The sequence below is a fragment of the Narcine bancroftii genome, chromosome 1, assembly GCF_036971445.1.
Source record: "Narcine bancroftii isolate sNarBan1 chromosome 1, sNarBan1.hap1, whole genome shotgun sequence".
Classification (NCBI taxonomy): Eukaryota; Metazoa; Chordata; class Chondrichthyes; order Torpediniformes; family Narcinidae; genus Narcine; species Narcine bancroftii.
In genome coordinates, this window is record NC_091469.1 from 281,542,726 (window position 1) to 281,556,015 (window position 13,290).

The following is a 13,290-nucleotide window of genomic DNA, read 5'->3' on the forward strand; positions in this document are numbered from 1 at the left end:
GCACACGTCCCATTGTTCAAAAATAAGTCTTCGGCATATCAATATTAAAATTTTAGTACTAATCATTGGTTCTATTTTTTTTTAAAAAAGCACATCTATGTAATCGATGCAATCAGGTTTTTTTTCAACAAACTGTACCAGTTGCTGATAGTTTCCCAAGATTTTAAGGACGTAATGTCAAATTAAAATTCAATGGTTAGATGTTTTTAACTCCTGAAGTTATAAGTAGCTGAGAAGAGACTGAATGAATTGGCAATGGTCTAAGAAAATGTCTAGTGTCCCAGCAATGTATATAACCTAATAATTTTTGGGGGTGGGGGGGTGCAAGTTTTTGGCCTTGCCTAGGGCGCAAAATAGCCTGACCCGAGTGCACACCCAGAAATGGCTTGGACTGACCAAACAAGTTTCCCACTTGTTCTGTGGGAAATATGCTTAAAATATCACAAAAATATTCTGTATCTAAAATAATTATATGTGATAGGAAAATTTTAAGGTGATTTTTGTGATCAACAGCTAAAAATCCACAAAATACACCCAAAAGTGTTCAGGAAGCAAAATCTTTGTGGTCCAGTGTATAGGGATATTAGAACTTGCCATTTGGGACATGAGACTTCAGGAAGAGTTAAAGGCAGAGTCAAGGATCCTTTTATATAATGTAGAGCACATTCAGGAAGACTACAATATGAATTCACTTCAGGATTATTGAGATTTTGGATTATATTGTGGCTGGATCAATCAATAACATTCTAGTTCAATGGCATTGGGCATTAATGAGACTGGTTCATTTGGGTTTCATTTGAGAATAGTTTGGTTGTGTACTGTTAGATTGGGATTAGAGAATTTACTGTTGTTGCTTTTGTGATTCCTTATTCAGCAGAAACAGAAGCTCCGGTGGAAGATGAAAAAATTAGCACAAGCTCAGAGGATCCTGGCACTACAAGCAGAAAAAGGACTGAACCTGAACATGGTGTGTATCTGATAAATGATCACTATTGTGAATAAATGGTTGGGAATTACTGGGACAATCAAAATTAGAAGATAGTGACTGTGCCCATTGACATATGGCTTCTCTTTTTTTTCATCAAAGACTTCCCACTCCATCATGTTGGTATACTATTTGGCTAGAGGCTGTTCTGGCCTGCCTTTCTCTACCCAACTCCTACAAATTTTCCAGGTCTTCAAGTTGAGCAAAAGAGCATTGAGCTGTGAACATCGATTTTATTCTAAATTGGATTTAAACACTTCTAGTCTCAAAAACAAGCCAAAACAAAACACAATACTTTGTCAGCATTAACACCATCAAATGTAGCACCGAGCCACTGAAATCAGAAGATGACCTTATTGGGTGATCTCAGCTGAAACTGTATATCCAACTAAATCCATCAGCTCTCTTGTGAGCGCAGCTATGCTAAGGAGTGAAAAAATGTCTTTTGGTAATTTATGCCTGATTTAAAGAGATGGCTGTAGTCTTCAAAACTAAACATAGTGTTACTATCTTAACTCAGTTTAACCCCACAACATGCTCTAAGCTGCAGGCTGAGTAAAATCATGTCAGTGCCCTTTCCCACTCTCATTGTCTTAGCATCAAGGCTCTCATGACATGCATCTGTCTCCAATGGATAGTCATGTTGTTCTTGATACCAGAAGCAGTTGCTCTCCACCGAGTTTCATCAAGGCAAAACGTTACCAGTGATGATAGGAAATACAGTACAGTACCCCGATTCAGAAATGTTTAGGACCAGACGTTTTTCGATTATTGTGTTTTTTTTCTGGAACTCAGCTTCAGCAGAATAGCTTCAGCAGAATACCTGTATCAGTGGTTAAACAACACAGGCTTTTTGAACGCCAACATGATGCCACAAGTGGGAAAATTCACATTAAATAATGTTTAATATGTACCAAAAAAATCTCTGCTTACAAAATAAGATAAATGCAGCACCAACACTAGAAACTCTCCTCAATGGCTCTTTCAAATGTTTCCTCCAGTGTCAACTGCCTCATTAACAATGGTTTTTATCTTCGAGGTCTCTCTTTGAAGTTATAAACTGACATGATTTCTTGTTTTGTTATGTATGCACGCTGCTTAGCCCTTCAATACACATTTTCACCATGTTTGTCTATAGGCGCTTTTTCTGCAGTGTCAACTAAGTCATTTTCATCGTGATCATTTTAATGCAGAACAATTTCAGCTATTCCACCATTGGTTAGTGAATGAACAACTGGAGCCTCATTATCGATGTTAAAATTTTCCTCAATATCCACTTCTTCGGGGAGTCACGTGATGGAGTAGTGGCTGGTAGGAGAATACCAGCCCTCTCCAGAAAACAAGAAATAAAGTGAAGAAAACACAAAATTCAAGAAACACAAAACATAAATAAAAGATAAAGTTGTAGAGAAAAGAAAGAAAATGGCACCCAAGAAGGAAAAAGTAAAAACAACGGGTAAAAAAAGAAAAGATGCCAGAAGAGAAAGGAGAAGGCCTTATCTGCATGAAGAAACAGGGAGCCGTCGTGGAGAAGAGAGCCCGTTTCCCAAGGTTGGTGAAGACCCTGCAGAGTCACAACCTCCCAACCGCTGGACTGCAAAAATGGCTCTCTGAGCCAAATAAAAGCGCGCAACTGCGCTCACTGAGGAAAAAGAGAACACCGACGGGAGGGGGACCCAGCTGAGGAGCGGGCAAACACAGCGCAACCAGCTGAGGGATGCCCGACACCTGGGCTCTCAGCTGGAAGAAGAGGAAAGCGACAGGAAAGGGAGTGATAAGGAAGAAAAACAGCAACAGGAGGCCCAACAGATGACTAGCCCAGAAGAAGAGGACCAAGAGCAAGAAGCCAAGCAAGAAGCCCAGCAAAGTGAGGCAAGCAAGTCAACAGGAAAGTCAGAAGAGACACAGATACAAGGAAGAGAAGTAGAAGACACAAACACAGGTCCAGACACAGAAGAAGAGAAAGAAGAAAACCAAGATCTGCACAGTGAAATAGAAGGTAAAATAGATGTACAGAATATAGATTTAAAAAATTTTCAAGAACAAATGAGAGCATTAAAAGAATGGTTGACACTAGAATTTAGTGAAATGAAAAGAAAAATGAAAAGTACAGAAGAAAAAGTGAGTAGAATAGAGCTGGTCATAACAGAAATAGGGAAAAGATTAGAAAATGTGGAAGAATGAGAAATGGCGGTAGAAATGGAAGTGAATGACTTAAGAAGAAAATTGGAAGAAAGTAACAAAAAAGTTAGTCACAAGAGTTGTTAGCTCAGAAGATTGATATGATGGAAAACTATAGTAGGCGAAACAACATAAAGATAGTGGGCCTAAAGGAAGATGAAGAAGGCACAAATATGAAAGAATTTATAAAAGAATGGATCCCAAAGGTCCTGGGAATGACAGAAATACAGGAAGGAATGGAAATAGAAAGGGCACACAGAACACTAGCTCCGAAACCACAGACACAGCAAAAACCAAGATCCATTTTAGTAAAATTTCTGAGATATATGACACGAGAAAATATACTGGAGAGGGCAAGGAATAAGATTAGAGAAGATAATAAACCATTGGAATACAAGGGTCAAAAAATATTTTTTTACCCAGATACAAGTTTTGAACTTAAAGAAGAGGAAGGAGTTTATTACAGCAAAATCGATCCTATGGAAAAAAGGTTATAAATTCATGTTAAGACATCCAGCTATGCTTAAAATATTTATCCTGAGGGAGAAAAACAGACTGTTCTTGGATCCGGAGGAAGCACGAGAATTTGCAGAATCCCTGCAGGACAGAAGAAGAGATGAACAGATGTAACAAGAACGAAGAACGACGATAAAATACATATAAAGATGTAAAAATAATGTATAAGTAAGAACTAAAAAAGGGAAAGAAAAGGGAAGAAAAGAAGTAAGGAAGAAAAAAAAGAGAGAGTGAGCTTTGTTATATGTGAAGATAAAAGTTTTCTGGAGGGGTTGGGTGGGAGAGAATAACTGTCACTGAAATCAGTTGACGCTTGTGAGCGGGTTCGGACTCCAAATGGAGAGGGGAGTTGTGGTTGCCCGACAAGGGATAAAGGGCATCTCAGAGAGGGGGGGGGGAGGCATTTGGGGTTAAGGGAATATTAGATGTGGGAGTTGAAGTATTTTATGTTTTAAAAGTATTGTTATACATTGAGTTCAAAAAGGGAAAACAGATGAAAATGGGGAAAAGGGGGATGGTGGTGGTGAGGAAGCGGATATGAGATGGCCATGTTGAACTATCTGACTATAAATATTAATGGAATACATAACCAAATTAAATGAAAAAAGCTTAAATTTCCTGAAAAAAAAGAAAAAATAGAAACACTTATAACTGAAGTGGAACATAATAAATTAAGGAGAGACTGGGTAGGGCACTTAGTGGCAGCATCAAATAATTCAAAAGCCAGTGGTGTAGCTATATTAATTAATAAAAATGTACCAATCAAAATAGAGGAGGAAATAATGGATCCAACGGGGAGGTATGTAATGATAAGGTGTCAGATATATTCAGAACTCTGGAATTTGGTCAATATATATGCACCTAATGAAGAGGATCAGAAGTTTATGCAGGATATTTTTTGATGATTGTAGATAGGCAGGGGAATATATAGATTGGAGGGGATTTTAACCATAATTTGGATCCAATGTTGGCTAAAACTGGACAAAAGACTAGCAAAAAGAATAAAGTGGCCAAATTTATGGTTAAATCAATGCAGGAAATGAAACTTATGGATATATGGAGGAGGCAGCACCCAAGAGAGAAGGAATATTCATATTATTCAAATAGGCATAAAACATACTCAAGGATTGATATGTTTTTGTTGTCGGCCTATATTCAGGGAGAGTTAGGAAAACTGAATATAAAGCTAGATTGCTATCTGATCATTCACCCCTGTTATTAGCAATAGAACTGGAGGACATCCAACCAAGAACATATAGATGGAGGTTAAACTCCATGCTACTTAAAAGACAGGAATTTAGAGAATTTATTGAACGCCAAGTTAAAATGTACTTTGAAATAAATACGGAATCAGTGAAAGACAAATTTATATTATGGAATACAATGAAAGCCTTCATTAGAGGGCAGATAATAAGTTATGTAACTAAGATGAAAAAGGACTACAATCGGGAAATAGAACAGTTGGAAAGGGAGATAGTAAGTACAGAAAAAGAATAAGCAACAAGGGACGAAATAACAAAAAAAGAGAATTGGCGGACAATAAAATAAAATATGAAACATTACTAATGTTTAAGGTGGAGAAGAACATAATGAAAATAAAGCAAAAGTATTATGAGCTAGGAGAAAAAACACACAAAGTAGTTAAAAGAACAGTATTTGCATCAAGGAAAAAGGACAAACAAATTACATAATCCAATGGAGATTAATGAGAACTTTAAGGAATTTTATGAACAATTATACCAAACTGAGAACGAGGGGAAAGATGATAAAATAGAAGAGTTTTTAGCTAAAATTGAACTGCAGAAATTGCAAGAGGAGCAAAACCAACTGATAAAACCATTTTAAATAGAGGAAGTACAGAATATATTAAAAAAGCTGCCGAACAATAAAACGTCTGGAGAGGATGGATTCCCAATAGAATTCTATAAAACATTTAAAGAGTTATTAATTCCTCCTCTCCTGGAAGTAATGAACCAGATAGAAGAAACACAAAACTTGCCAGATTCATGTAAGACAGCAATAATTACAGTAATACCAAAGACGGGGAAGGATCCACTAACACCAGCATCATATAGACCAATATCTCTACTTAATTCAGATTATAAGATAATAGCAAAATTATTAGCAAACAGATTGGCCGACTGTGTACCAAAAATAATAAAACAAGATCAAACTGGATTTATTAAGCAAAGACGAATAGTGGATAATGTCTGTAAATTTATTAATTTAATTCATGCCATTCAAGGAAATAAGATGCCAACAGTGGCTGTTCCTTTAGACGCAGAAAAAGCCTTTGACAGGGTAGAATGGAATTATTTATTCAAAGTATTACAGAGGTTCAATCTACCAGAAAAATATATTAATTGGATTAAAGCATTATATAATGGACCATTGGCAAACAGTAAATGGATATGTATCAAACCAATTTAAATTAAGTAGGTCAACTAGGCAGGGATGTCCACTATCTCCCTCACTGTTCGCTTTAGCAATAGAACTATTGGCAGAACTGATAAGAGCAGAAAATAAAATAAAAGGGATAAAAATAAAGGAGGAGTATAAAATCAGTTTATTTGCAGATGATATCGTAGTATACTTAACAGAACCAGAATTATCAATAAAAGAACTACATAAGAAATTGAAGGAATATGGAGAAATATCGGGGTACAAGATCAATAAAAGTGAGGTGATGCCAATGAGTACTGCGGATTATACAGAATTTTAAAAAGAATCACCATTTAAATGGCAAACACAAGCAATCTGATACCTAGGTATTAGATTAGATAATAATTTAAGCCACCTGTACAAATTAAATTATCAGCCACTAATAAATAAATTGTAGGAAGACTTACAACATTGGAAAGAATTACCACTAACGTTGATAGGGAGGGTAAATTGCATTAAAATGAATGTCTTCCCAAGGATACAATATTTATTTCAATCGTTACCAATCCCTTAACAGAGAAATTCTTTAATGAACTAAAGAAAATAATAAGGAAATTTTTATGGAAAGGGGGGAAACCGAGGATAGCGAGATACAACCAATGTGGTTTGCAGTTACTAAACTTTAAAAATGATTATAGAGCAGCACAATTAAGGTATTTATCAGATTTTTATCAGACAAGGGAAAAACCAGACTGGACTAAGATTGAGCTAGATGAAATAGGGAAGAAGGTACCGGAACATATATTTTATAAGCGGGATGAAAAGCTTATACGATATAAGCTCACCAGTATTGCATCATTTACTCAATATATATATATGTGGAAGAAGATTCACTTAGAAAGGAAAAAAAACAAATGACCAACTACCAAAATTATTATTGATGCAAAATCAGCTAATCCCTTTTACAATAGATAACGTTTCCTTTAGAGAATGGGAGAGAAAAGGAATTAAAAGAATAGAAAATTGTTTTTTGGGAAATAATTTATTAACATTTGAACAAATTAAGTACAAATATGGAATAACTCATGGTACAATGTTTGCATACTTATGAACTGAACACCTACTTAAAGGATAAATTGGGAAATAGATTGAGATACCAGAAGGAAGCAGCTTTGAATATGTGATTACAGAAACAATGATAATAAAAAGATTTATAACGAACATGTACATCAAGCTGCAAGGGAAGGAAAATGATGAAATAAGCTATAAACCCAAACAAAAGTGGGAAAAAGATTTAAACATGGAGATAAAAAAATGAAACATGGGAAAAGTTATGCTCTGGAACTATGAAGAATATAATAAACATAAGGTTACGTATGATACAGTATAATTGGTGACACAGGTTATATATCACACCCCAAAAGTTAAAAAAAAATGGGATCCAACATTATCAGATAGATGTTTTCGCTGTAAGAAGGAAACGGGAACAACAGTACATGCAATTTGGGCATGTAAGAAAGTGAAAAAGTTTTGGGAATATCTAAGTCAGGTATTAAATAAAATTACAAAAACCAACATACCAAAAAAATCCAGAGATCTTTCTTCTAAGTAATACAAGAAGTAAAGAATTAGGCCTTAAACTGGATGAAGCACAAAAAACATTTATTATGATAGCCTTAGCTGTAGCAAAAAAATGTATAATGTCAACTTGGAAATCAGAAGAAAGCCTGAGAGTACAGCAATGGTACATGGAAATGAATAAATGTATTCCATTGGAAAAAAATAGCATATAATTTAAAAAATAAAGTTACATTATTTCAATAAATTTGGGAACCGTACATGGAATATAACAGGCTTGCCTCGGACCTCCACCCCCTAAAATGATAAGAAGACAAAATGACTTGATCCAGTGTGTAAAAGTAGATGACACAATTATCTTGTTTATTTTCATTGTGTGATGACATTGTTTAATGGTTTTATTGTATTGTATATGTTGAATGTTTAATGGTTTGGAGGGGGGAGGGAAGGTAGGGAGGGAAAAAAGGGGAGAAAATGCCACTGTATATTTCGGAGGGAAGTGTTTGTATGTATTTTGATTGAAAAGGTTCACAGGGTGAAAAAAAAATCCTCTTCTTCCAGCTGGCTAACAGACTCTTAACATATATCTTTTGCACATGTAAAGGAGATCACATTTTTTTTTCCTCAACTGACATACGAAATCCTTCAAAATCACCATCTTGTTCATCATTTTTGCCATTTTCTTTTGTCCAGCAGAGCTTTGTTGTTACCAAAATGGCATCAGCAGAGTGTCAGAGCCCCACATGGGCAAGTCACATGGTGAATTTTTTTCCAACTTGTGGCATCATGTTGGCACTTTAAAAAAAGTTTGGATCTTTTCGATTTTCAGAACTTCAGATAAGGGGTACTCGATCTGTACTTCAAGAATGTTCTCAAAGCCTCCCTGAAAAATGTATCAACACTGACAATATGACAATCAAAGTGCCATGATGACTCTCATCTTACTTTGTTGGAATCATGGGCAAAGCTTGCACAAATGACAAAGCACCTGACATCCCAATCTACCCAATTCTTCCCCACCTGCACAAGAGCCTACAGATTCCTTGTGGGACTGATCAACCACCAAAAAACCTGCAAACAGGACAAGATGCATCCCAGACCCTGAGGAACCCTCCAGAGGGTCAAATCCACATCTAAATAGCTGCATGTATAAAATAAAATCTTTTCATTTCCATATCCAAGAAAAGATTTACTTGGATGGGAGGAAGTACATCGCAGATTCTTGATTGATGATTTGGATGAGGGGATAGTCCTGTGAGTGGGGAATTTTATCAAGATTGACCTATTCTCATGAAAATTACAAGACATTCTCAATTTGAAGATTTTTAACAGTATTGACAGGTTAAATTCTGAGAGGCTGGTTCCTCAGACCATGGTATTGAACCAGGTGGCCTAAGCCCAGAAATTCCACACCACTAATTTGGCAACCATGCAACTTTGTAGGTCATCCTTGCATTGATTGCGAAAGGAATAAGAATTTCAGTTGAGAATTCAGAGAGGTCATCAGGCCAAAGGATGAAGGGCAAGGATCAAAATTATTTAAAAATATTTAAAGCAATAGAATCATACAGTACTGCAGGAACTCACTTGGGTCATTGACTGTGGCTCAGTGTTATACTTACTACAGCATAGAAAGATGTCATTTGGCTCCTCAAAGTCTATGCCAGCTCTTCAGCAGTGCAGGCTCATAAGTCCAAATTTCCCTATGGCCCTGTAATTTTATTCTCTCTCACATGCCCACTTACCTCCCTTTTGATTTCTTTTGCCATGTAACATCACAAAGAAATAATTTATAGCTTCCAATTCACCATCTATAATTGGAGTGGTGGGAGGAAACTGGAGTATCCAGAGGAAAACCACCCAGTCAAGGGGAGAATGTATAAGGCCTACAGAGACACAGGGTCAGGATCAAATCTGGATTCCTAAGGCTGAGACCACCTCCAGAGACCTGACAAAATTCTCCCTTGATATATTTAGTGGAATAATGAGCTGATGTTAGATTGCCAGATAAATTTTAAATTTAAACTTTTATAAATTTTTAAAAATTTATAGATTTAAATTTAGGCATACAGTACGGTAACAGGCCATTTCAGCCCATGAGTCCATGCTGCCCATTTAATCTAAACCCCTGGTACATTTCGAACAGTGGGAGGAAACCGGAGCCCGGAGAAAACCCATAGAGACACAGGGAGAACGTATAATATCCTTAACCTTCGGCGCGGGATTTGAACCCCTGCTCCTGATAGCTGGTGCTTAAAGGTGTTGCACTAACTGCTATGCCAATCATATGTAATTTTTTTGAATGAGACAATTCAAGACGCGTCCTGACCTGTTTCCTCAGAGAAGTGTAAACCAAAATGTAAAATAAATCATGAAATTAAATGAAGAAAAATTGAGAATTTTCCCCAGTATCAAGTTCCATATGATTAGTTCAATCAAAATAACTAAAATAAATCATTTTGTTACTAGATTGTCTTTCTGTATGTTTGCAGGCACACAGTTGTGTCTTGCCTTTCCTTGTTAAAATGACATTAATAGGGCATTGGCTGTAAAACACTGAAATGTATTGAGTCACTAAATTAATGCAAATCATTCCTCTGAAGCATCTGATAATTAACTTTTGTCTTTCTATAGATTGCTCTGTGCCAAAGAAGAGGATGAAGGTGAAGAGAGGCACCATGTTTAAGAGACATATTGGGACTATTATTAACACCTTCATGGACTATCAAAGGAAAGCTGAAGAAAGATTCTACAAATGGGAAGAAGAGAGGAGGAGGGAGGAACGTGAGCATGAGCTGCGGATTATCCAGTTGTTGCTTGATCATTCCAGATCCTCGATGATTCAGACACCTCAAACTCCAGATTACCTGAGATCACTGCACAACCAGAACACCCACATATTCACACCTTCTCCCTCAAACAATTAATATTTCAGTTTTATGTTTATTGCTTAAATAACTTTCTGCTTATGGTGCTTTGGTCTTTTCACCCTACGGTAACTAGAAATGGTTAAGCTGCAGTTTATTTCTTTACTTCCAATATATTTCCTGCAGGATCCAAGTTTATAAAGAAGTAGTAGGGGTAGAGATCAGGTTGTCCTGGTCATGTTTCCTTGTTAAACTAACCATTAACCTCTGACACTAACTTACATTCGGACACACTGAGTTGACTGAATTCTATTTTGAGGTCTTATGATGCACTTCTGCCTTGAGCAGGGAGCAGACAAATTCCCACAGACCATTCTGATGATGTCTTCAGTTTAAAAATATATGTATGGGTGTTGGGGGAGATTAAAATAGGGTACCGATAAAAGTAACCCCCTCCTCAGTTGAAAATCCTGCTAATATTTGTTGCTCAGGTTTACAAGTGAACAATTGGGCTGAATACCAGAAATGCTATCCCTGCATAAATTTATGCCATCAGGAGAGGAAGGAAAATTCAATTGTAGAAGTAAATAGTTGAGATCAAAAGCCTCAAAGAGAAAGAATTGGTGTATATTTTGGACAACACTCAAAAAGTCTCCCTTGAACTATTCAGGTCTTTTTTTGTTGACTTTACATTGCATTTGTTGGATTCTTTATAAAGTCTGATGCTGTGGTTTTCAATTGCCATGAGGAAGGAGAACAACATTCGACCGTCACAGGATGTTGAATGATGTTTATTTGAACACAAACAAGCCAATCACTGATTCTCAGCGTAAACTAAAGAGTAGCCAGTGTTAGTTAATGGACAAAAACTGGAGGGGAAAGTAGATCCAGAATAATAGATAGTTTCATTAATCGTTTTATTTTAATTTATTTGTTAACCATATGTGGACACCACTGACAATACTGGGATTTATTATCTGTCCCTAATTGTCCCTCAATTGAAGCAATTACAATTCAACAACATTAGGATTTGGAGTTGCACGGAGGCCAGATTGGGCAAGGACCGCAGATTTCCTTCTCTTAAGGGTAATTAGGAACCAGATAGGTTTTTACAACAATTCAGTGATTTCATGGTCTCCTTTACTGAGATTAACTTTTTAAATAATTTACAGTGTTGTCATTGCATCATGTTACCCACTGTTAGTGAAGGAAAATTGTCATAAGCTGTTGGGTTAAGTTGGTATTTCTTGTTATTAGAACCAAACAATTAAAATACTTGGACTCAGTTCACGATGATACATTTTCAGAAAATAATTTCTGGCCTTTGATTAATAATACATGAAAACTACATAAATTAGAACAATTTGAAATTAAGAGTCATGCATCATTATGATACAGTAAGATGATGAGCCATGCATCATTATTGTTAGAAAACAGAAATACCTTCACAGAAATTGCTCAAGACAAAAATTGAGAACAAAGAACATTTATTATACAACAATGCAAAGTTGGGTGCTTTCCCTTACCCTGGGAATACACGCATACACTGGGGCTCACCCAACTTTTATACAGTTTATTTCAGTATAGGAATACCCTCCCCCTTATATTCTTCTGCCTCCCGGATAGGTTTGGCATTAGGCAATCCTGCCTGCCTACCTGCTGTTTCTGTGAACTTGGAGGACCAGGGGGTATCCTGTTGGTGTCTCATGTCATTATCCTCATTGTCCTTATTCACAAACCTGTCTTTGTTCTAATTTACACCTTCCCAACTCTCAGGGCTACAACCTCTTCATATGCAGAACTTGCTAATACTGTCTAGGGCTTACTAATTACATATGCAAAACCTGCTAATTCTATCTAGGGCTAGAAGACCCTTATCTTATTCAGTCTAACTCTACTTCCCACATTCTAATATCCATTTCTTATCCTGTTCATACTGGCTTATTCATTTACCCATATATCTATATTAGTTTCCTCATCTTCATATTTTTATATCAGTTTTACTCATTTCTCACAATCCTCACTTTTCTTTTAGATCAGTGATACTGATCTCTCACAATGATCAGTGTTACTGATCTCTTACAACCCTCACTTTTCTTTTAGATCAGTATTACTGATCACTCAACTGAAATGTATTACTTGCAAACTTGGTCTTTTTCCCAGCTGGTCAGTAAACAAACTGCAGTCTCAGTATCATTAGACAGAATTAGGGAAACATACATCCTTTGGGTTATAGTGTTCTGACGAGGGGTTCGATGAATTAAATACTGCACACAAGTCTTTAGGCAGGGGAGCATCATAATGGTCAGAATAGCGAGTGCAGCTGCTATAAGGGCTGTGGGTATCAGACTCCAGCTACCAATAAAAAGTCTAGTTCATCCCACACTGGAAAGGTTGCCACGTCTGAACCTGGGCATGGGAAGATTTTCGAACTCCTGAAGAAGTGTCTTTAACCTCCTGACCGTTGTGAGCATTGTCCTTAACCAGTCTTTCACAAATGCTGCCTTCAGCAGCCAACGAGTAATCGAGAGCCAGGCGGTTTTGTTGAACTGTGGCTCATATCTCTCGTTTTTCTTCAGCCCCTAAATTCAGGACCATTGCTATCTGTTCGGTGATGATCTCCAAGGCTGCTTGGAGTCTGATTAAACGATTTAAATGCCAAGCAGCTTTAGTATTCTGGAGCAGCTTGCTTCATTTACAGCTGGAACTCCCCTTACAGTGGTGGTTTTTTTTAACATTCTGAATGTCTGTGTGACCCAAAGGATGCTTTACAGGAGACCA

General features: G+C 36.7%; 1 protein-coding gene across 1 annotated transcript in view; it reads left to right on the forward strand.

Annotated features, from left to right (window-relative positions):
- LOC138744913 (zinc finger protein with KRAB and SCAN domains 2-like) overlaps positions 1 to 11,805 on the forward strand; it is a 24,718-nt gene extending 12,913 nt beyond the window's left edge. The window contains exons 3-4 of the mRNA XM_069901748.1: positions 875 to 967; positions 10,277 to 11,805. Coding sequence (XP_069757849.1) covers positions 875 to 967; positions 10,277 to 10,569 — 386 coding nt within the window. The 3' untranslated portion in view covers positions 10,570 to 11,805. The remainder of the gene's footprint in view (positions 1 to 874; positions 968 to 10,276) is intronic.
- Positions 11,806 to 13,290: the final 1,485 nt, after the last annotated feature.